The following is a 22,387-nucleotide window of genomic DNA, read 5'->3' as shown; positions in this document are numbered from 1 at the left end:
AGTTTCTTCTTTGTGGAATGCGAACTCCTTGAGGGACTGGATTGCCTGCTTCGTTTTTGTCTTTTTATTTCCGGGACCCATCTAGCCCAAAGCCGGGCTTGAGGAAACTCAACCTTGTTCCTTCAGGGCAGGGACAGTTTCATTTCTTTTTCTTTGTAGCCCCAAGATGCCTGGCACACAGTAGGTGCTCACTAAATAAATTCCTTTTCATTCATTCATTCATTCATTCATTCATTCATTCATTCATCCATCCATCCAACCATTCATGGCTTGTTGGATTGAATTGACTTCCAAGCTAAACTAGAAACTCATCTAAGGCAAGGGACCTGTGCATACTCACCCTTATATGCCCAACATATAGTAGGAGCTTAATAAATATTTGCTGGTTAAGCAAGTCTGGGTGGCCCTTGAGGGCAGCCTGGGTATGGACCTCGGCTCAAAGCTGGATTAATTCCCCTTCCTGCCACCACCCTTTCCTTCTGCCCCAACAACCCCAAAGGGAGAAAAGCACGTGGACAAGAGGTTGATGCTGAATCTTTTTTTTTGTTTTAATTTTGCTTCTCTAAAGCGTGTGCTCAGCTCATGGAGTGAGGAGGGAGGCAATTTCAAAAGCCCAGCAGTTGGGCAGCATGGGGAGGCCAGGGGAGGGGGGAGCGGGGAGTGGGTCCCCCTCCCCCCAGCCTCCAGGGAGGGAGGAGTAGCTAAGCCCGCACTAACTTCATAAAATACAAAATGGAAAAAAGGGAGTGGGGAGGAAGTGGGGCATGGGGCGGGGGAGTGGCTTCTAAAATACAATATCTTAGGGATTTGGCGGTAATAAAAAATAAGGTTCATTATTTACAAACAATTTCTGCTCTTGGTCTCTGTACAGTAGTGGAGGGGCAGTGGGGCCTGGCCCGACCCCCGTCCTGGGATTGGGAGGACTGGACAAGGGAGCTCTGATGACACAGTGGTTTTTTGGGCCAAGGGGGTGGGGAGGGACAGCCCAGTGGTATCTCTGGGAGGGATGATAAAGAAAGAAATGGGGGAGAGGGGAAGGAAGGGCATAAGTACCTGGAGAAGTCCTAGGAAAAGTTCCCCCCTTATCCAAGGGAACAACTTTGCCCAGGAGTTCTCCAGGAGGCTTCGAGGGAAGCTGGGGGTGGGGGTGGGGGACCTACCTTGTCCCATTCCATCTCCAAGGCCAGGACAGACTCTCTGGGCAGGCCTCCCCTCCCCCCTCCCCCAGTGGATTTGGGGAGCTCCCCTGGAAGAGAAAGTGGCTTAAGAGATGGAAGGGATGGACACTTTCCAATCCTGCTCTACCCAGAGGGCTGAGATGAAGGATGAGGGGTGAGAAGGGGAGGGGCTGGGGAATGTGATGATGGTGCCTATGTACAATCCAGCCCCGGACTGAGAGTTTATGCCCATCTCCTGGCCCTAAGGACAGGGCTCCTGGGGCTAGGAGAGAGGGAACATTAAAGGTGAAGCAGGGATGGAGGGAGGAGAGAAAACAGAGCTCCTTACTAGTGGACAATTGAATGTAGTGGTGATGGGTGAGAGAGGACCCCCACTTCGGAGAGGCTGCGGGGGCCCTGGGAGAAGTAACATGTTTCAAGGCCAGGATGGGAAGAGGGAGAAGAGGAGAGCTCCCCTTCTCCCTCCCCTTCTCCCTCTCCCCTGCTCGCCCTCAGTGCCATCCTTCCAGACTCTCCTGCCTGGGATGTGCAGGAGCCACCAGGGAAGAGAAGGAGGGGCTGGGTGTGGGAGGGATATGGATCAGATTGGGAGTGTTGAGTAAGGTCCCCCTTCTTCTGAGTGGCTTGGGGTCCAGGTTGTATCCTGGGCTCTGGTGGGTGCTACAAGTACGTTGTGGTGCCGTTTGGACGCGTCTCTCTGATGGCAAGAAGCAAGAGAGTGCGGGAGTGGCTGGTTAGTGACAGATCTTGGTACTACTGCCCCCTTGCCTGAAGCTGATAGTCATCATAATAAGGACTCATTGATAGCACCCTGCATGACTCTTTAGTCATCTTCTCCATGATGGTTCTCTGAGGTCAGTTATACAAGTAAAATTAACTTGATTTACAGATGAGGAAGACAAAGACAAAGTGGCTTGCCTAGTATTTAGAACAACTGAGTCGGGGTGGGTTTTGTGGGAGGGTTAGTGGCTTGCCAGCCAGTGGCCTTGCTCTCAGCCATAATTGGATCTCATTCTGACACCCCGGGGGACCTCAATCACCAACCTCTCATGGAATCGCTCCTTGGGGTGGATGAAGTCAGGGCGGGTGTCGTTCCCATCCGGGGCCTCTAGCTGGGACTTGCTCAGGTACTTGGTGGCCTCATGGGAGCTGGCCAGGTGGCCATGGGAGAGATGATCTTGGGGCTGCTGCTCCTCAGGGGTACCTGGCTTGGTCTCCCAGCCTTCTGGGGGTTCCACAGGCAGCAGGGAGCTGTAGCCATCCTCCAGTGAACTGGCCCCCTCATCATAGAACAGGAGGCTTCGGGATGGCACTATGGGACATTGAGAGGACACGGTGAATGGGACAGACAATGAGGATGGGACTGGAGGTGGAGGAGAAGGGACAACATTGAGCAGGGGAGCTGGGGCACCAAGGAGCTGTTCACTAGCATGGGACTAGGGTACCATCTGCCCTTCCTTCTTTAGATCCTAGAATGTCAGGGCTGGAAGGGTCCTTGGAGATCAATCAATCAACAAGCATTGATTATGCACCGACTATATACCAGGCCCTGGGGATGCCAAGACAGAAATGACACAGCCCCTGCCCTCATGGAACTTAACGGTCTTATCAGAAGAAAATCAAATGTTAGTGCCAGGAAGACATCAAAAACAGAATGTGTCACAGCTGGAAGGCATGTTTGTTGAATTAAATGAATCTTAGCTAGGTGGCACAGCAGATAGGGAGCTATACCTAGAGTCAGGAGGATCTGAGTTCAAATCCAGCCTCAGACACTAGCTGTGTGACCCTGAGCAAGTCACTTAACCCTGTTTGCCTCAGTTTCCTCATCTGTAAAATGAGCTGGAGAAGGAAATGACAAACCACTCCAGGATCTCTGTCAAGAAAACTCCAAAAATGGGGTCACAAGGTGTGGGACATAACTGAAAAATGTCTGAACAATTGCGATTATCTGGTCTAACACCATCATTTTACGGGTCAGGAAACTGAAGTTAAGTGACTTAAACAAGATCATACAGAGCTGGAATTTGAACCCAGGACATCTGGCCCCCAAATAGGTACCCTCTCTTTCCCTCGTATCACATTTCTCTTTCTTTTCTCAGGGGTTCAACCAGCTCATTCCAAAATCCATGTTTCCCATGTGTAAAGCCAAGGTAAGCAATTGTACCAAGACATCTTAGATGTGATATCATAATTGTCTTTAAGTATTAGCAAAGTAGGGATTATTAGACATGTTTCTGCTTGACCCTAGAGGCTGGGGTGGCTGGAAGTGGCCTGGGCAAATTTCAGTCTGATATAAGGAAGGACTTCCCAGCAGTTGGATCTGACCATGAATGGAACCAGTTACCTTCAGTCAGTGAACCTTCCTGGAGGTCCTCCAGCAAAGACCCAGGGGAGCCCTTCTTGGGGGTGGGGAGGAGCAGAGGGGATTTTTGGAGAGGTTCGGTTTGAACTAGATGGTGCTACATGATCATCTCATTGGGAGGGACCTTAGAGACATGGGAAGTTAGGAGACTTTCCCAAGGCCTGGGAATTTGAACTAGGATTTGAACCCAGGCTCAGCACTTGGAGTGTGTGTGTGTGTGTGTGTGTGTGTGTGTGTGTGTGTTTGTGTGTGCATGTGTGTGTATGTATATATATATGTGTGCTGTGTGTGTGTGTATGTGTGTGTGTATGTGTGTGTATGCTCGCGCATGCGCACATCATATTTTCTAGTTTCCTCAGGTATGTTCCCTCTGGTATTTTTCACCTTTCCTTCTTCACTGGTTCTTTCCCTTCTGCTCCACCAAACTTGGCCTGACCCTATTACTCCTCGATGTTGTTTTATTTCTCACCTTCTTTTCTCACTAGAGTTTTCTCAGCTGTTTCCACTTCCTTTCCACCCACTCAACCCTTAACCCTAAAGCTGGTTCTGCTCCCCTTCCATTGCTCTGCTGAAACTGCTCTCTCGAGGTTCTCCCTTGGCCTTCTCTCCTTCCTCATCCTCCTCGACCCCATAGTGACATCTGCCACTATTGACCCACTCTAGAGCTGGCAGGAAATTCAGAAGTCTCCCAGTCTCCAGCCTTCATTTTCTATGTATGGGTGGGGTACTCCATACAGATGAGGGAACTGAGGCTAATCCAAGCTCACACTGTTAGTTCATGGCAGAATAGGGAAGCAGGGATTGAGCTCAGGCCTTCTGACTCTGAACATAATAATGGTCCCTCCTCTGCCTTCTGTGACATTGCCAGAGGCTTTCTCTTTTTCCCTCTCTGATCAGGCCACATCTGGCTTCTTTCCTGCTCCTCTCCCCTTAGTCCAGACATGCTTAAACATCACTTCCAATAAATCCAACCTGCCCTTTTAGCCAGGAAGTTCTGAGTGCAACTTCAATTTCTTCTGCAGCTGCTGAGCTCCACACTGCTCTATATGCCAAGATGATGCCCTCTGCCCTCTGGGTGGATTCTTATTCCCCCATCCCCTACCCACACAAATGTCTCCTCTTCTTTATTCCAGCTGCCAGCTCACCAAAGCCGGAAGGAGAGCTGAATCTGGGGTTGGAAGAGCATTCGGCCCATTGCTGGTGCTCAGGAGAAGCCCAGTAATTACACCTTCAGAAGTCACTCACTGGGTCCCTCCTCTCCTCATAAACCATTAGTGGCTCCTCAGTTACTACTGAATTAAGTATTTAAAACCAACAAACCCTAAATATTCTTTCTACAGTCTGGCTCCAACCTACCTCTGCAGTCTTATCTTATACCGCTCCCCGTCTTGAAGGACAATGTTCCAGCCAGACTGATTACTCCCTGTCCCCTATTGTCATCCTGCCCTCTTCTACCTCCCCGTCTTTGCTCATTTCACTCCCATTCCCCACATCTGGAATCTGTTTCTCCCACTTCCCTGGACGCTGAAGCCTTTCCCATCCTTCCAGACATCACGATTACCATTTGTAGAACATTTTAAGGTTTGTAAATCACTTCATATCTTACTTATTTGAATCTCACCATGACACTGTGAGGTAGGTGCTATTATATTCTCTTTACAGATGAGGAAACCCTCATTTAATCTGTCCATTCCCGCTAGCTATGTCTCATATCTCTCCTTTTTATAGGTGAACTCCTTGAGAAGGCCATCTACACTCAAGGCCCTCATTTCCTTTTTTTCTGACTCTTTTACTAACCCTCTAGTCTGGCTTCCAACCTCATCATTTGGCCAAAACTGCTCTTTTGAAAGTTATTAAGGATCTCTTAGGAGGCAGCTAGGTGGCTCAGCGGATAGGGCACTAGGCCAGGAATCAGGAAGACCTGAGTTCAAATTCGACCTCAGACATGCACTAGCTGTGTGACCCTAGGCAAGCCACTTAACTTTTGTTTGCCTTAATCCACTGGAGAAGGAAACGGCAAACTACTACAGTATCTTTGTGAAGAAAACCCCAAGGACATTATGGTCCATGGGGTCATGAAGAATCAGATACAACTGAACAGTAACAATTATCTCTTAATTGCCAATCCTAATGGCATTTTCTCAACCCTCATCTTTCTTGCCTCTCTGAAGCCTTTGGCACTGTTGATCACTGTTTTTCTTTTGATGCACACTTCTCTCTACCATCTCCAGGACCTCTTCCTATCTGACCACTCCTTCTCCATTTCTTGCTGGATCTTCATCCACCTCATGCTGATCCCCCAAAGCCACATTGTAATTTCTTGTCCCGCCCTCTGGGGCTAAGCAGAACAAAGCTAATCCATTTCCACGCTTCCCTACCCTTTGAGTGCTTGCAGACAGCTCTTGTAACCTCTCTGAGTCTTCTCAAGACTCGCCTTCCCCCTGGCAGATCCCCAAGGCCCTTCCTTATCCTGACTGGCCCCTCTGGATGCTCTCCAGCTTATCAACATCCTTTCTAAAATGAACTGGACACGATGCTCCAGTGTCGCACCAGGTCACTTCCCTTCTCCTGACTGCCTCTAGGATAGAATGGAAAAATAGCAGCTCCTCTGTTTTGCAAGCCCTTCACAAGCTTACCCAACTCACTGGACATTCCACAGCCTCTTCCCTCTGTGATCAGCCCAACTAGCCTTCCTTCTGCTTCTTAGACGCCACACTCCATCTACCACTTCTAAACCTGGAATGCCCTCCCTCCTCACTTTTACCTCACAGAATCCCTTTCTTCCTTTAAGACACAGCTCACGCATCACCTTCTACACAAAATCTTTCCTGGTCCCCCAGCTGCTAGCGCCCTCCCTCCCAAGCTACCTTGCATTTAGTCACTTTGTATACATTTGTATTTATACTGTATACACTTAAACATGTATTTATACTGTATATACTTATACATGTACATTGGGCTTTCCCATCAGAATGCAAGCTCACGTCGAATTGGGATTGTGTTATTCTCTGTTCTTGTGTCCCCTAACAGAGTGCAGGACAAACAGTTGGCCTTAAAAAACACTTGTTGATTGATTGAGCAGGTGAAAGTATGTCATGTTTTGGAGGTCATACCTCTTAATGCAGCTTATGGTCTCATTGGGCATATTTTGGTCTCCATGATGTACTGTTGACTCATATTGAGTTTGTGGTCCACCGGAACCCCTCGATCTTCATCACACAAATTGTTGTGTAGCCCTGCCTTTCCCATGTTGTCTCTCCCTCCTTGAATTCTCCAAAGCATTTTATCTGGACCCCTCCCCCAACCCCACATATATCTAACCCTCCCTTGCATCGTAATTATTTCTGTATATGTCTTCTCTCCTGTTTGATTGTATCCCATCTACGAGGAGAGGCCCCTAATCCCCCTTAATGCTATTAACTTTCCTTTATTGATAGCCTCCAACTTATTCAGTCTAGAACTCATTTGTACAGTTATTTATATGTTGTTTTCCCTATTAGACTGTGAGATCCTTGAGAACAGAGACTGTCTTTTGTCTCTCTTTGTATCCCCAGAACTTAGCACAGTGCCTTAATCAATGTTTATTGACTGCCTCCCAGGAGAGTACTTTGTTCCATGGCCCTATGGCCCTTACTGGGATGAATCGCCTGACTGAAAGGTTGAGGGTGGGCTGGGCAAGGCAGAGCACTCACTCTGGCTGGCTGTGTAGACACTGGCAGCTGGGAGGGGAGGCTCCTTCACCGTTTGGGACATGGAGGAGAACTCTGGGAGGCACGGCATGATGGAACCCAGCACCAGGACAAAGCACAACACCACCACCTGGGAACCAGAGAGACAAAGTGAGGACTGCCCCTCCCCACACCCTGGTGGACTAGGGAGAGGAAACAGCTGTGTGTCTTGGCAGATATGGGGCCACTGGGGATGAGAGGCCACATGGGCAGCATCTATCCTTCCTCCTGGGGCCAAGCTGATGGAACAAAGCTATGGGGGGTGGTAGGGAGCTTAGGTTATCCCTCCCACCATCCAAGGGGCCTGTGTGGGTGACCACCAGGTAAGGCAATGCTGGAAAAGAAACGCTGTGAAAATCGTGAATTTAGAAGGCCAGTATGCCTCCTCACTCCCATTTTAGATAGAAGGAAAGGAAACAGACCCAGAGGGAAGAAGCGACTTTTCCAAGGTCATACAGGTAATAAAAGGCAAAGCTTCCCAGACTTAGAAGGTTTGATTGCCCCCCGTTGTTGGAAGTTGTCTTCCCCCCTTTAAAGACCTGAAGGAAGGGGCAGCTAGGAGGTGCAGTGGATAAAGCACTGGCCCTGGAGTCAGGAGGATCTGAGGCTCAGACACTTGATGCTTACTAGCTGTGTGACCCTGGGCAAGTCACTTAACCCTGATTGCCTCACAAAAATAAAGATTGGAAGGCCCAGCCTCTGGAAGGGATGGATTGTCACCACCCCCTTGCCCTGGTGCCCACAAACACTGTGGTTTCTACCCACCCTCACCCATAGAGAGTCCCTGGAGAGACCTGAGGACTATCCTGAGGGAGGAGGGGCATTGACCCAGTGGGAGATGGGTACCATCAGTGCCATCAGTGGACATGTCACCAATTCTTCCCACCTCCCTCTCCAGTCGCCACAGGACCTTCCCAGCACCTCCCCAGCCCTTGCCCAGCATCCTGGGTGTTTGCCCTGGCTCCCGGGAGGCAGCAGTCTGGCTCTGGTTGGGCAATGCAAGGATGACCCCAAGAGCAGAAAGAAGAGGGGCGGGCCCACCCACCATGATGCAGGTCCCCGTCTGGGTGGCAGCCATCTTGTAAGGTTGGGAGAGCTTGCCCGTCACCAGGGCCTGAAGCTTCTGGAGCTGCTGCAGAAGGGTTCTGAGGATGGCACAACGGAGAGGTCACCAGAACGAATGGCTCTGCCCAGCCCCCCACCCTGGCACCGAGGCAGAGCTGTGGGGTGGGCGGCCAAGACTCAAAGGGCTAACTCTGAATGCGTTAACTCTTCCTTTGCTCCTTCGGTGTCTCTGACCCCTCATTCTCATCAGGTGCTTCCGTTCCCTTCCTGTCTGAGGCAGGATTCGAATTCAGGACTTCCTGGCTTCAGTGGGAGGGATGGCCCACCCCCATCTGGCCTTTGCACAGCGCTCTGCAGTCCAAGGACCTGAGTTTAAATACTGCTACTTAGGGACAGCTGGATGGCTCAGTGGGTAGAGAGCAGGAAGACCTGACTTCAAAGTCTGCCTCAGACACCGACTAGCTGTGAGACCCTGGGCAAGTCACTTCACCTATGTCTGCCTCCGTTTCCTCATCTGTAAAATGGCAGGAGTTGGTTCAGAAAGCGTCCCCATTCCCAGCTCCGCTATGCGCAGGTGGTGCTGAAATTCCTAGAGTGTCCAGCAGGTGGCAGCACAGCTCCAGCAATGTGCTCCCCGCCCTGGAACGGAGCCAGACCTGGGGCTCCAGAGCGGGGTCAGCTGGAACGGTGCGTCCCTCTATCTCTTCCCCTTCCTCTTCTCCCAAGTAGTGAAGGCCCTTGCAGAAGGTGGGGCTGACCTCTCTGGGAGAAGCAGGAGAGGGAGGCGCACACCTTGGCAGCCCTGTCCTTGCTCCCTATCCCAGACCACCCGAGGGACCTTCTAATGCCCCAGCCCCTTGTTTGACAGAGAGGGCAACTGAGGCCCAGAGAGGCAACCAGCGGGGAGACGTCACCCACGAGGCAGCGGCAGAGAGGAATGAGACCCCTCGGATTCCGACTCCCGGCCGGAGGCAGCCCGCGGAGCAGACCTCTTAGAACCCGGTCCTGTCCAGACCCAGATAAGGAAGAAAGAAAAGCAGTCGGTCCACAGCTAACTGGAGGCAGAGACAGAGAAATCAGCGCTGTTCCTAGCGCCCTCCACCGCCTCATCGTCTTCCCTGTTCTGTCACTTAGCCAGCCCCGATGTGTCCTAATAACAATAATAACAGCTAACATTTATGCGTCAGAAAGACCCGAGTTCAAACCCAGCCTCAGACTCTTACTAGCTGAGTGACCCTGGGCAAGTCATTTAACCGTGTGCCTCAGCTTCTTCATCTGTAAAATGAGCTGGAGAAGGAAATGGCAAACCGCTCCAGTATCTTTGCCCAGAAAACCTCAAGTGGGATCATGACTGAAAAGCCACTGAACCCACAAAGGTGCCATCATCACCCCCATCTTAATGCTTAGGAGACTGAGGGTTAGGAAGAGAAACTTGTCCAACAACTTCACCAACAGGATTTGAACCCAGGTCTTGGAGGCTCCAAGCCCAGTACTCTACCCACTGTTCCACACTGCCTTCTAAGGAACTCAGCGCCATGCTGTGTGCCCCCCATTGAAGGCTGTGACCAAGCCATGCCCAACCTGAGGAGCCACAGTGGAGTCTGGGCTAAGGCCGGGTAGGGGTGCTGCTTACCTGTTGGCATTTTCCAGGGTTTCCACCTTCTTCCAGAGCTCATTATTCTCCGATGTGAATGTCTCTACTCTGTTGGGGCCAAGTGGACACCAAGTTCAGAGTTGGGGGAGGGGAGGGGAAAGCCCCAGGGGGGCCATGGCTCCTGTCCCCTTGGGGTTGCCCATTCCTGCTCTTCTCTCCCTGGAGCCCCCCTTCCACCAGGCTTCCCATCCTTACCCTTATCATCCTGGCTCCTTCTTTCTCCACCCCTCTCAGCCCTCCCAGGATCCCACCTCTGACCCTCTGCTGTCCCTGGGGACACAGCAGGGAGGGACCCACTTTCTAAAGGGCTCTTATTTCTTTAAAAAACCAACAATAATTTTTTCAATAAACAAAAATTGATTTTCTTTATTCTCATCTCCCTCCTTGTTGAAAAGAGAAAGGAAATAAAACCACTCAGGCCCTTACTTCTTCTCTAGACACTCCACGTATTCCTTCTTCTTCCGGCGACTCTCCTGAGCAGATATCTGGTGGGAAAGGAACCCCAAGGGGGTGAGGTTGGGGAGTACTGCCACTGGAGGTACTCCTTCTCAGCCCCCCTCCCACATGGCACCACTAGGGGCAGCCCTCAGCCTGAAGGGCTGGGCAGAGCTCATAGGATCTTAGCCACTGTGTCCAACACGCATTTTACAGAGGCCGGGGGAAGAAAGGTGCCCAGGGTCACCTAGGGAGGAAGCATCAGAGCAGGGATTCTGTGACCTCACATTTGGGCTTCTGGAAATGTCCCTGGGGCACCCCTCCCCATCCCGATGGTGGACCCCCAGGCCTGAAGTCACCCCCATACCTTATTCTTGATTTTCCTCCTGACCCTCTTTAAGGCTTTCTCCTCAGCTTTGGTGAGGGGGAGCTTGGTGGGGATGGGGTAGCCCTCTGCGATCAAAGTCCGTTTCTCTTCCTCTGTCAGGAGCAGTGGCCCCGATGTTCCCTGGAGCTTCTGGAGGACACAAATTTGGGGTGGGATGAGGAGAAGGACCTTAGAGAAAGCCCAAACCAGGTTCGTATTCAAGGGCCAGGTTCATGTTTTAGTGATACCCATTGGCCCTATCCTGGAGGATGGGGAAGGGAGCATCGTTGGCGTCAACGTCCCAGAGCTTATCCATCAGAGATCCCTGCCCTTCCCTCACCCCCTTCCTCCACCATGCTCCAGATATCACAAGAGACGGCCCAGATGTGCCCTCTGGCCTCCAGTGCATGCACCGCCTCCAGCCCCAAGCTCTGAGGATCCCAGATCTGAGCTAGAAGGACCTCAGAGGCCACCCGGCCAAATCCCTCACTTTTACGCACTTGGAAAATGAGGCCCAGGAGGGTAATTGATTAGCCCAAGGTAGTAAGTGGCAGAAGGGGATTGGAACCCAAGGCCTCTCATTCCAGAGCTAGTTTTTCATTTTGGGAGCATAGTGATCCCACAGGAAGGGAAGAGGAAGGAGACAGTCATCCCAGTTGGGCTCTTGGAGCTCCCTCCCCTTAACTCAAATACCTCCCTCCTCAGAAGACTCTGAGCTCCCCGTTGGGCCCCCTCCTCCCACCGTAGGGCTCCCCACTCCCTACTGCCTTACATGTGGGGCGGTGAGGAGGGGAGAGGAAGAGATGGCTGCAGATGAACGAGCCATGGGCCGGGCCGGGCTGGATGGCGGCAGAGATCGGGGACTCTGGGACCCATCGCTGTCACTGCCATTGCTGCTTGGGGGTGTTGGTGGCATCCGTACCAAGTCATCTGAGAAGAAGCCAGGGAAACCAGATTACCGCGATCCTGCTCCCAGCCCTGACATCATACGCAAAAGTCATTCCCTGAAGATGTAAGGGTCTTCCAGCTGCTGTTTGAAGATGACATCACGCTGATTGTCTTAAGACCCAGAATGCAGTTCAGTGGCTTTGGGGCACTCCCTACCTCGGTGACCTTGGTAAGGATGGTTTCGGCCCTTAGCACAGTTCTTGGCACATAGTGGGCAATGAGTAAATGCTTGTTGATCGGCCAATTATAACATTATAGAGCCTTCTTGACGAGAGCCGTGGTTATTCAAGGGCAATGTCAAAAATCCACACAGGGAAAACTGGATGTGAACCCTGGCTCTGTCATTTAGCATCTGATCTAGCGTCCTTTCCACTGGCACTTTCAAGTCCACAAACTGTTTCTCACCTAACTCTGAGAGGTTATGGTTAACCTTTACCCTGACACGACACCTGTAGGGGCCGGAGCTCAGCCTCTGGTAAGTGCCCAAGGGAACAAGAGACAGAGTTGGATTTCGGTTTTTCCAAAGGGCTGCTGGGAATCCTGGGCTCTTAAGCCCTCAGGCAATAAGAGACTTCAGGTTAGCCAGCCTTTGCCAGCCTCAGTTTCCTCATTTGTGAAGTGAGGAGGTTCACAGGATCATTGTTCTGGAGTTAGAAGGGCCACCCAGGGCCATCCAGCCTAAACCTCAGAAACATTCAGCAAACATTTCCTCACCCCCAGCAGGGCTCAGAGCCCAGCCGCTAACACCCGAGGAACAAGGCACAGACGGGATGGGGATCTTTCCAGACACCCACTGGGAATGCCTTCTCCTAGGGACTTTGTTTTGAGTGAGGGATGTTTTTGAAGATCTTCCTCTGGCCTGTCCTTTCACCTGACTCTTTCAATGTTAAACCATAAGACCAGGTAGAGAGACAAAGTGTAGAAAAGATCTAAGTGGACAGGGGAAAGGAAGTAGATGAGGGGGCAGCATGGTGGTGCTGTGGACAGAGCATTGGGCCTGGAGTTGGGAAGACCTGAGTTCAAATCCAGCCTCAGACACTTTCTAATTGTGTGACTCTGGGCAAGTCACTTCACCCTGTTTGCCTCAGTTTCTCGTCTGTAAAATGAGCTGGAGAAGGAAATGGCAAACCCCTCCAGGATCTCTGCCAAGAAAACCCCAAAAGGGTCATGGAGAGTCAGACACAACTGAAGAATGACTGGACAGCAGAAGACGAGAGGGTGGGAGAGCCTAGAATTGTGCAGAGCACTTCAAATGCCAGGGAGGACTTGGAATAGTTCAGAGAAAAATAGCCTTGGTAGTTCTGACTGGAGAGTTTGAGGACCTCAGTTCAAATCCTGGCTCTTCCCTTTATTACTATGCCACCGATACCACCACCACCACTACTACCACCACTACTACTACTACTGTTACTACCACTACTGTCTTCATGATCACCACCACCACTACTACTAGCCAACATTTACATATATTTACTATGTGCCAGGCACTGTACTAAGGGCTCTACAAATATGACTTCATTTGATGCTTACCACTACCCTGGGAGGTAGGCACTGCTGCTATCTGCATTTTACAGATGAAGAAGCTGGGTCAGGCAGAGGTGACATGCCTTGCCCAGGGTCACACAGCTACTACTTTCCTAACTGCAGGCCTGGGGACCTCGCCACAAAATGAAGAGAAGGGAATTTGGGGAGGGGGCATTGGCTGCCGGGGGACTTGGAGAAGGTCTCGGGCAGAAGGTGGTACTCGGTCTGAGTCAGGAGTGCCCCAAACTGTGATAAGTGGCTGAGGCCCGGAGGGAGGGCTTTCCGAGCCCCGGGTGAGCCGATGGTTTTTTCTAGCCGCTGTCCGGGTGTTGGGGGATCGTAGGGAGAGACGGGTGGTGAGGGGCGTCAGGGCCCTCTCTGAGCCAGCTGGGCCCCCGTCCCCCTTACCTGTAGGCACCTCAAGGAAATGATTCACCTCCCTGGGCTCAGCCTTGATCACAGGCGTCTGCGTCATCTCTCCTGGGGCCTGAGAGAGAAACAGTGAAGATAGTAATCGCTCTCATTTCAAACTTAAAGGGGTGTGCGTACATTTAGAGATGGAAGTTGCCTTTGGCACTTAACCCACGTGCTCATTTTACAGATGAGAAAAGCGAGGCCCAGAGAGGCCAGGTCACACAGACATGAACAGCAGGGTCAGCGTGGGAATCCTGATCTAGTGTCCTTTCCGTTGGCACTTTCAAGTCCACAAACTGTTTTTGTCACGTAACTCTGGGAAGTTAGGGTTAACCTTTACCCTGGCACGAATTCTGGGGTGTTTTCTACAGATGAAGAGACCGAGGTTCCCAGAGGTTCAGTGACTTGCCCCTACTCACCCGGCTAGAGAGGGCCGGCCTTGCCTCTGTTTCCCATTCCTGCAGCCCCACCCCTGCCACCAGCCAGAGTCCCACAAACCCTGCCTGTTCTTGTCTTTGGGAAAACAGGAGAGGAGCCCACGTGTCGGTGGGGGGCGGGGTGGGAATGTGGGAGGATCGGGGGAGACGAGGAGCACTGAAGAACCCGCAGGACCCCCATGATGGGTCCCCTTCCTTCCAGGTACACCCTGGCCTGGGGCCCACAGCTGACCCTTCATTTCTCAAGGTAGATCGAGGCAGGGAGCCCCATTCCTTTGGATGAGGCTCCAGTCAGAGCTAGAAGCCTCCACCTCATCCTGCGAGCAGCTGGCTCCCCTGCCCCTGCAACAGATGGTTCTGATAAACTCGGGCTTATGGTTCACTGAGGAGCGCTTTATTCTGCTCTCTTCTCTCCTCAGCTCTCTTCCTCTCTCCCCTCCCTCCTCTTCTTCCTTCCTTCCTTCCTCCTCCTCTCTCCTTGCCCTTCCTCTCCCCCATTCCCCGGCCCTTTGGCCTCATCCTTTCTCCTTTCTTCTCCACAATCCTTCCCGGCTCCCCTTTCTCCCTCTTTCTCCTCCTATCTCCCCTTTACTCCTTCTCCCCTCTTCTTTTCCCCCTCCTCTCCCTCTTTATTTGGCCCCTTTTCTTCCTCTCTCTCCCTTGGTCCTTTTGCCCCACCCTCACTCTGTCTCTCTAATTCTCCCCCCCTTCTCCCTCCCTCTTCTGGACTTTACCCCTTTCCTGCTTCCCCTCCCCCTTTCTCTCTCTCCCCTCCCCCCTCTTCCCTTTTCTTTTGCCCTTTTTCCTCTCCTTCCTCTCCTTCTCTCCCTCCCCTCCATCCTTTCTTCTTGCCTCCACCTCCACCTCCCCTTTTCTCTCTCCCTTCTCCCCCTGCATCATTTACTCCTCCCCTGCCTTCCTCGCCTTCCTTTTCCCCTCTCTCCTCCTCCCTTCCTCCTTCTCTCTCCTCACTCCTGCTCTCCTCCCCTTTCCCTCTTTCCTCTCCCCTCCTCTTCCTGCCTCTCCCCTCCTCTCTCTCCCTCTTCCCTCCTCTCCTTCTCTTTCCCTCTTTGCCTTTCTCCCTCCCTTATTCTCCCCCTTTCTCCCCACTCCGCTCTCCAGGGGCCTGGGACACAAAGAGACCTGGTGTTGTATAAATCACAGTTGAAGCCTTCCCAAAGAGGGGGGGATGGGTGGTTGGAAGGGGGAGATTGGTGTGGGGGGTAAAGTGGGGGCAGTCCCAGCACAAACACAGCCTGGGAGTCCTTTCTTCCTTTCCATCTGGCCTGAGTTTGATGAGCAGTAGGGAGTGGAACCATGGGGAGGGGGTTTGAATTTAATCAGATCTAAAGCAACTTCCTTGGTAGGCCCCAGGGAATAGAGACACCTCCAGACCTCAGCTAGTTGGCAGCTGAACGCCCACTCTGAGTCTGCACCCCAAGAGGCCAGACTCCTGCATGCCCACTCCAAGAGGCCAGACCCCTGCATGCCTACTCTAAGAGGCCAGACTCCTGCATGCCCACTCCAAATCTACACCCTAAGAGGCCAGACACCTGCATGCCCACTCCAAGAGGCCAGACTCCTGCATGCCCACCCTGAGTCTATACCCCAAGAGGCCAGACTCCTCTGTACCCCAAGAGGCCAGACCCCTGCACGCCTACTCCAATTCTACACCCTAAGAGGCCAGAACCCTGCACACCCACTCCAAGTCTATACCCCAAGAGGCCAGACTCCTGCATGCCCACTCCAAGTCTGCACTCCAAGAGGCCAGACTCAGATGTGATATGATACCTTAAAGCAGGGAGTGAGGCTAGACTCCAACACAGAGGGAGGATGGGTAAAATCCCACCTTCACCATCTGGGTTAAGCACTCACTGCCTTCTGGTCCACTTTTTTAAAAGCACTATTAGCCTTAAGTTTTTAGGTCCATACTATGAGTTTCTCATGGTATGAAGCTTTCTATGGAGGGTTTAAGGAGAGCTCTGGTCCCTGGCAAGGAGTTGGGCTGGGGGTGTTCAACGAAGGGGAAGGTGAATTACTGAGAGGGCCTTAGATGTCTGGGCCAACAGCCTCATTTTATAGACGAGGAAACAGATAGCTAGGAAGCGACTTACCCAAGGTCACGTAGCCAGTTAGGCAACATAGATGGAATTACTGAATCATAGAATTTCTGAGTTGGAGGAGAACTCAGAGACCATCTAGCCTACCCTGTCCCCAAATGGGAATTCCCACCACAATGCAATGGTTATCCAGCCCTTGCTCGAAGAGTTCAGGTCAGGGTGGGGTACAACAGACAGTATACATTGGACTTTCAAGGCGAGCTGAAAGGATGAAAAGGTTTTGGGTTTGAATTCTACCAGAGAAGGAGTTCTCAATATTTTTGTGCCCATTCCCCTTGGGCAGCTGCCTGATGAAGCTTAGGGACCCCTTCTCTGAATCATGTTTTCAAAAGCACAAAATAAAAAACATAGGATTACATAAGAAACCAATTACATTGAAATAAATATGTAATGTTTTTTCCCATCCAAGTTTATAGACTCCTTGAAATCTATCCACAGCCCCTTTGGGCCTCTAGATTAAGATTTAGAGAGATCTCAGAAGCCATGTAGTACACCCCCAACCCCCTCATTTTACAGATCGGAAAACTGAGGCCTAAAAAGGGAATTGATTTGCCCAAGGTCATACAGGCAGTACATGCCAGAGGTGGGTTTAGAACTCAGCTCCTCCAATGATGGAGCCAATGAATTTTGCACTGTCACTAAATCCAGCCAGAATTTAAATTAACTCAAAGGTGAATGCTTAGTTCTAGAGGAGACTTTGGAAAAGGGGTTCTCAGAGTTTTAACAATGAATGTTAAAACTTATTTTTACAGGTAACTGGGGAAAAATAAAATACTAAATAAAAAAAGAGGAGAGGGAAAGGAGAAAGGGAGAAAATTTGGAACTCAAAATTTTATAAAAAATAAATGCTAAAAATTGTCTTTACATGTAATTGGAAAAAATAAAATACTAATAAAAATAAAGTAAATGAAAGAAAAAAAGAAAAGATGTTCTTAAATTGAGGTCCATGATTTTTAAAAAATGTTTTCTAACTATTTCAATACAATTGCTTTCCTCTGTAATCCTCTGTATTTTACTTTATGCATTAAAAGCATTCTGGACAATCTGATTAAATAAAATTATAACTTTTTTAAAAAAACAAACAAAACCAATGCAGCTAGATTTAGAAAAGAAGTAGGTAACTGGGAGAATGAACTTTTTGCAGCAAGTTTTGCTAATAAGGGTCTCCTTTCCCAGAACTCATTCAAATCTATAAGAATGAGAGCTATTTCATATTTGATAAGCGATCCAAGGATGTAAACAGGCAATTTTCTAAGGAAGAAATCCAACTATCAGCAGCTATGTGAAAAATGCTTCAAATCAGTAATTATTAGAGAAATGCAAATTAATTCAACTCTTAAGGTTCCATTCATATCCACCAGATTGACAAAACTGTTGGAGAAGTTTTGGAGAAACAGGCTAATTAATGCTCTTCTGGTCAAATGGAATTGGTATAGCCATTCTAGATAGCAGTTTGGAACTATGTCCTCAAAGACACTAAGCTGTGCATATCCTTTGACCCAGAGATACCGCTACTAGACCTACATACTCCAAGGAGATTAAAGAAAGAGGAAAAGGACTGATAGACAAAAAAAATATTTGTAGCAGCTCATTTTTGTGGTGGCAAAAAACAGGAAACTAAGGGGGTTCCCATCAATTGAGGAATGGCAAAAAGGTATATTAAGATAATTAATATAATTTTAAATTTTAAAATGTATTTCCCCCCCCCCCCAATTATAGGTTAAAACAATTTTTTTAACATTTGGATTTTTTTTAAAGTTTTGAGTTTCTAATTCTATCCCTCCCTCCCCTCCCCCTCCCTTCCCCAGAGAATAAGTAGTCAGATATAGATTATCCATGCGCAATCATGGAAAACATTTCCATATTAATCATTATGTATAAGAAGACTTGAATAAAAGACAAAGAATGAAAGAAAGTGAAAAATAGCATGCTCCAGTCTGTATTCAAACAATATCTGTTCTCTTTCTGGAGGTGGATAGGATGCTTCATCATTAGCCCTTTGGGATTGTCTTGGATCATTGTATTGCTGAGAATAGCTAAGTCATTCACAGTTCATCATCACACGATGTTGCTGTTATTATGTACAATATTCTCTGGGTTCTGCTCATCTCACTCAACATCAGTTCAGGTAAGTCTTTCCAGGTTTTTCTGAAGTCATCCTGCTCCTCATTTCTTATAGCACAATAGTATTCCATCACAATCATATGCCACAGCTTATTTAGCCATCCCCCAATTGATGGGCATCCCTTTGATTTCCAACTCTTGACCACCACAAAAAGAGCTGCTATCAATATTTTTGTACAAATAGGTCCTTTCCCCTCTACCCCTTTTTATATCTTTGGGCTATAGACCTGGCAATGGAATTGCTGGATCAAAGGGTATGCACAGTTTTATAGCCCTTTGGGCATAGTTATAATGGAATATTATCGTGCTGTAAGAAATGATGAAGGGGATGGTTTCAGAGAAATCAGGGAAGATTTGTATGAACTGATGCAGAATGAAAGCAGAAGCACCAGGAGAATTTTTACACTGTAACGACAACATCATTAAGGCAAACAACTTTGAAAGCTATGAAAATTCTGATCCATACAATGATGAGCCAAGATTCCAAAGGACAGATGATGAAGTATGAAGTAGGCTCCCCCTGCCCCATTCTGACAGAGAGATGATGGACTTAGAACATCGAACGAGGCATATATTTTTTGGACGTGGCCAACAAGGGGATTTGTTTTGCTTAGCTATGCATATTTTTGTTTCTCTTCCCCTAGCTGGGAGGGAAATTCAATTCTGGTAATTGAAAAAAAATCTTATTTAAAATAAAGTACTAAAATAAATAAATAGAAACAATATTCTGAGAAGAGGTCTGTAAGCTTCACCAGCTTGCCAAAGGGGTCCATCATAAAAAAATGGTGATGAACCTCTGGTGCTAAACCTTCACTTTTCCCTTTGTACACACCATTCAGGGATATAGGAAAGCAGTACCCTTGATGCTCCCCCAAGAGGGCATGAGCCAGAAGTGGAGGAAATGTGATGTAATAGGCACAATGCTGAAAATTGCGCTAGGACACTTGGGATTGTCTGTGTTCTGGCTTTTTGGCCATCAATTGGTCTTTAAGATATCTTTAGACCACTGGACTCAAGACTGGGGAGGGTGCCACAAGAGATCCCTTACAAGCCCTGTGACCCTGGGAAAAAACATACTGCCTTTCTGAGTCTCAGTTTCCTCATCTGTCCAATGGAGATAATACTTCTATCACTTATCTCATAGGTTTGTTCTGGAGGTTGAATGGAGTTAATGTGAGTCAGGCCTCCTGCCTCACCTAAGGCCTCATTCTAATAACTGGCATTTCTGTAGAACGTAACAAACACTTTACCTTCAGCATCTTATTTGAGCCTCAGCAACCACCTGGCTCCTGGTAAGTGCTTAATACATGGTTGTTGATTATTAAAAAAATGTTAAACATAGTTTTTACGTGCCATGGGGGAAAAATAAAATTAAAAAATATTCTTTTAAAAAAAGAAACAAAAATGCTTGTCAACTGAGTCTCAGAAAGATTAAGCGACTTGTTCAGGGTCATAGAATTTGGGAGTACTTGCGGGATTTGAACCTAGATCTGGACCCTAAGCCCATTGCTTTAACTACTAAGTCGCTTTTTTAAGGCCTATTTGGAGAATCAGGTTAGGAATGGGTGTGTGTGTGTGTGTGTGTGTGTGTGTGTGTGTGTGTGTATGTTTGTGGTGTGTGTTTGTATATATGTGAGTATGTGTGTGTTTGTGTATGTATGAGTGTGTGTGTGTGTGTGTGTGTGTATGTGTGTGTGTGTAGGGCAGAGTGGGATGAGAAAAAGAGAGAGCTGTGGCCTTAGCCCTGGAGAGTGGCTGTGCTATAGCAACAAGGGTAGGGGGTGATAGTGAGCAACAGAGCCCTTCTGTGGGGCTCATGGTTTGTAAAGAACGTGTCTCAGCTGCTTCATGCAGCAGTCCTGAGAGGTAGGGGCTGTGATTATGCCCCTTTTACAGATGAAAAAAATCGAGGCTGAGGTAAATGACTTGCCCCAGTGTCCAAGGGGGGCAGGATTGGATCTCCAGTCTTTCTGTGCTCAAGACCATGTCCCGGTCTTTCTAGAGTCAGGAGGGCTGGGGTTCCAATCCTGCCACTACGCCTTGCTGTGTGACCGTGGTCATTTCAGGCCACCTCTCTGAGTCTCAGTTTCAAATGGGGATAAAAATCACTGTAGTAACATGGCCAGGTGGATGGACTCGGCATCAGAAAGACTTGGGTTCTAATCCTGACTCAGGCACGCACGAGCCGCGTGTGACCCTGAGTGAGTCACTCACGCTATAGTCATTAATTTTGAGCTGGAGGGGACCTTAAGAGTCTGTCAAGTCCAACCCCCTTATTTCACAGATGAGGAAACTGAGGCCCCTCCGGGTGGGGGCAGTACCTTGCCCACGGTTCCATAAGTAAAGGCAGAGCTGGAATTGGAACCCAGCTCCTTGGACTCCAAATCCAGTGCCCCCTATACCACAGCCCAGTTTCCTCATCCGCGAAATGGCGATGAGGAAGATCCTAACGGCTTCTATCTCAGAGGGTTGTCAGGAGGCTCACACGAGGTCATGGATATTAAGTGCCTCGGAACCTTTACAGCACTTCCTAAATGTCCTCAGTTACCCCGCCCGGCCTTCTTGGCCTCCGATGCATTTTCCAGAAACGTGTTCCAAGACACTGTTTCCTCTCAGTTTCCAACACATTTGTCCCAATTGCCCCAAAGCACACAGAGAAACTTGCTTCCTCCAGCATCGATAATCAGAGCCCACCTTTCCAAAGCGCTTTACAGTTTACAAAGTGCTTTCCTCACAACAACGTTATGGGAGAGAATTATCACCTTCATTTTACAGAGAAGAAAACCAGGGATCAGAGAAGGGAAGTGGGCTTACCCAAGGTTCAAGAATCAGAAAACTAGAGAACATGAAGGCTTTTAGAAGACGCTGTGGAAAGAGCCCAGAATTAGGGATCGGAGAACGTGGGTTCGAATCCTACCTCTGATATTGACTACCTGTGTAAACCTGGGCAAATTCCTTCTCCCTGGGCCCCACTTCCTCTTCGGGAATGATACCAGAAGGCCTCTAAGGTCCAGCTCTAAATCTGGGATACTAATAAAGAAAACCTTGGAACTAATATCTAAACCAGGAAGAGTCAAAACGGAGAAAGAAAATTATAGACCAATTTCCCTAATGAATATTGACGCAAAAATTTTAAATAAAACGTTAGCAAAAAGATTGCACCAACTTATCACAAGAGTAATGCACTTTGACCAGGTAGGATTTATTCCAGGAATTCAAGGCTGCTTTAATATTAGGAAAACTATCAGCATAATTGACCATATCAACAACAAAACTAGCAGAAACCATATGATTATCTCAATAGATGAAGAAAAACCTTTTGACAAAATATAACATCCATTCCTATTAAAAACACTAGAAAACATAAGAATAAATGGAGTCTTCCTTAAAATTATAAGTAGCATCTACCTAAAACCATCAGCAAGCATTATATGTAATGGGGATAAGCTAGATCCATTCTCAATAAGATCGGGGTGAACAAGGAAGTCCCTTATCACCCCTATTATTCAATTTGGTACTAGAAATGTTAGCTTTAGCATTAAGAGAAAAAAAGAAATTGAAGGAATTAGAATAGGCAAAGAAGAAACTAAGTTATCACTCTTTGCGGATATGATGATTTACTTAGAGAATTCTAGGGAATCAAGTAAAAAACTACTTGAAATAATAAAAAAACTTTAGCAAAGTTGCAGGATATAAAATAAACCAACATAAATCCTCGGCCTTCCTATATAGTACCAACAAAGCCCAACAGCAAGAGATAGAAAGAGAAATTCCACTTAAAGTTACTGTAGACACTATAAAATATTTGGAAGTCTACCTGCCAAGACAAACCCCGGGCCTGTATGACACTTTTCACACAAATAAAGTCAGATCTAAATAAATGGAAAAGCATCAGTTGTCCGTGGTTAGGCTGAGCTAATATAATAAAATGACAATTTTATCCAAATTAATTTACTTATTCAGTGCCATACCAATTGAACTACCAAAAATTATTTTACAGAGCTGGATAAAATAATAACAAAATTCATCTG

General features: G+C 48.5%; 1 protein-coding gene across 1 annotated transcript in view; it reads right to left on the bottom strand.

Annotated features, from left to right (window-relative positions):
- Nucleotides 1–1,725: 1,725 nt before the first annotated feature.
- Nucleotides 1,726–22,387, bottom strand: part of CREB3L1 (cAMP responsive element binding protein 3 like 1) — a 53,884-nt gene continuing 33,222 nt past the window's right edge. Inside the window, exons 4-12 of the mRNA XM_036764443.1 lie at nt 13,670–13,748; nt 11,562–11,719; nt 10,790–10,939; nt 10,414–10,472; nt 9,967–10,035; nt 8,314–8,413; nt 7,233–7,359; nt 2,223–2,490; nt 1,726–1,875 (exon numbers count right to left, since the gene is read on the bottom strand). Of these exons, the coding sequence (XP_036620338.1) occupies nt 1,839–1,875; nt 2,223–2,490; nt 7,233–7,359; nt 8,314–8,413; nt 9,967–10,035; nt 10,414–10,472; nt 10,790–10,939; nt 11,562–11,719; nt 13,670–13,748 (1,047 nt within the window). The 3' untranslated portion in view covers nt 1,726–1,838. The remainder of the gene's footprint in view (nt 1,876–2,222; nt 2,491–7,232; nt 7,360–8,313; nt 8,414–9,966; nt 10,036–10,413; nt 10,473–10,789; nt 10,940–11,561; nt 11,720–13,669; nt 13,749–22,387) is intronic.

The sequence above is a fragment of the Trichosurus vulpecula genome, chromosome 6 (genome assembly GCF_011100635.1).
Source record: "Trichosurus vulpecula isolate mTriVul1 chromosome 6, mTriVul1.pri, whole genome shotgun sequence".
NCBI classification, from domain to species: Eukaryota; Metazoa; Chordata; class Mammalia; order Diprotodontia; family Phalangeridae; genus Trichosurus; species Trichosurus vulpecula.
The sequence above is the reverse complement of the archived record's forward strand: the minus strand, read 5'-3'. Positions and strand labels throughout refer to the sequence as shown.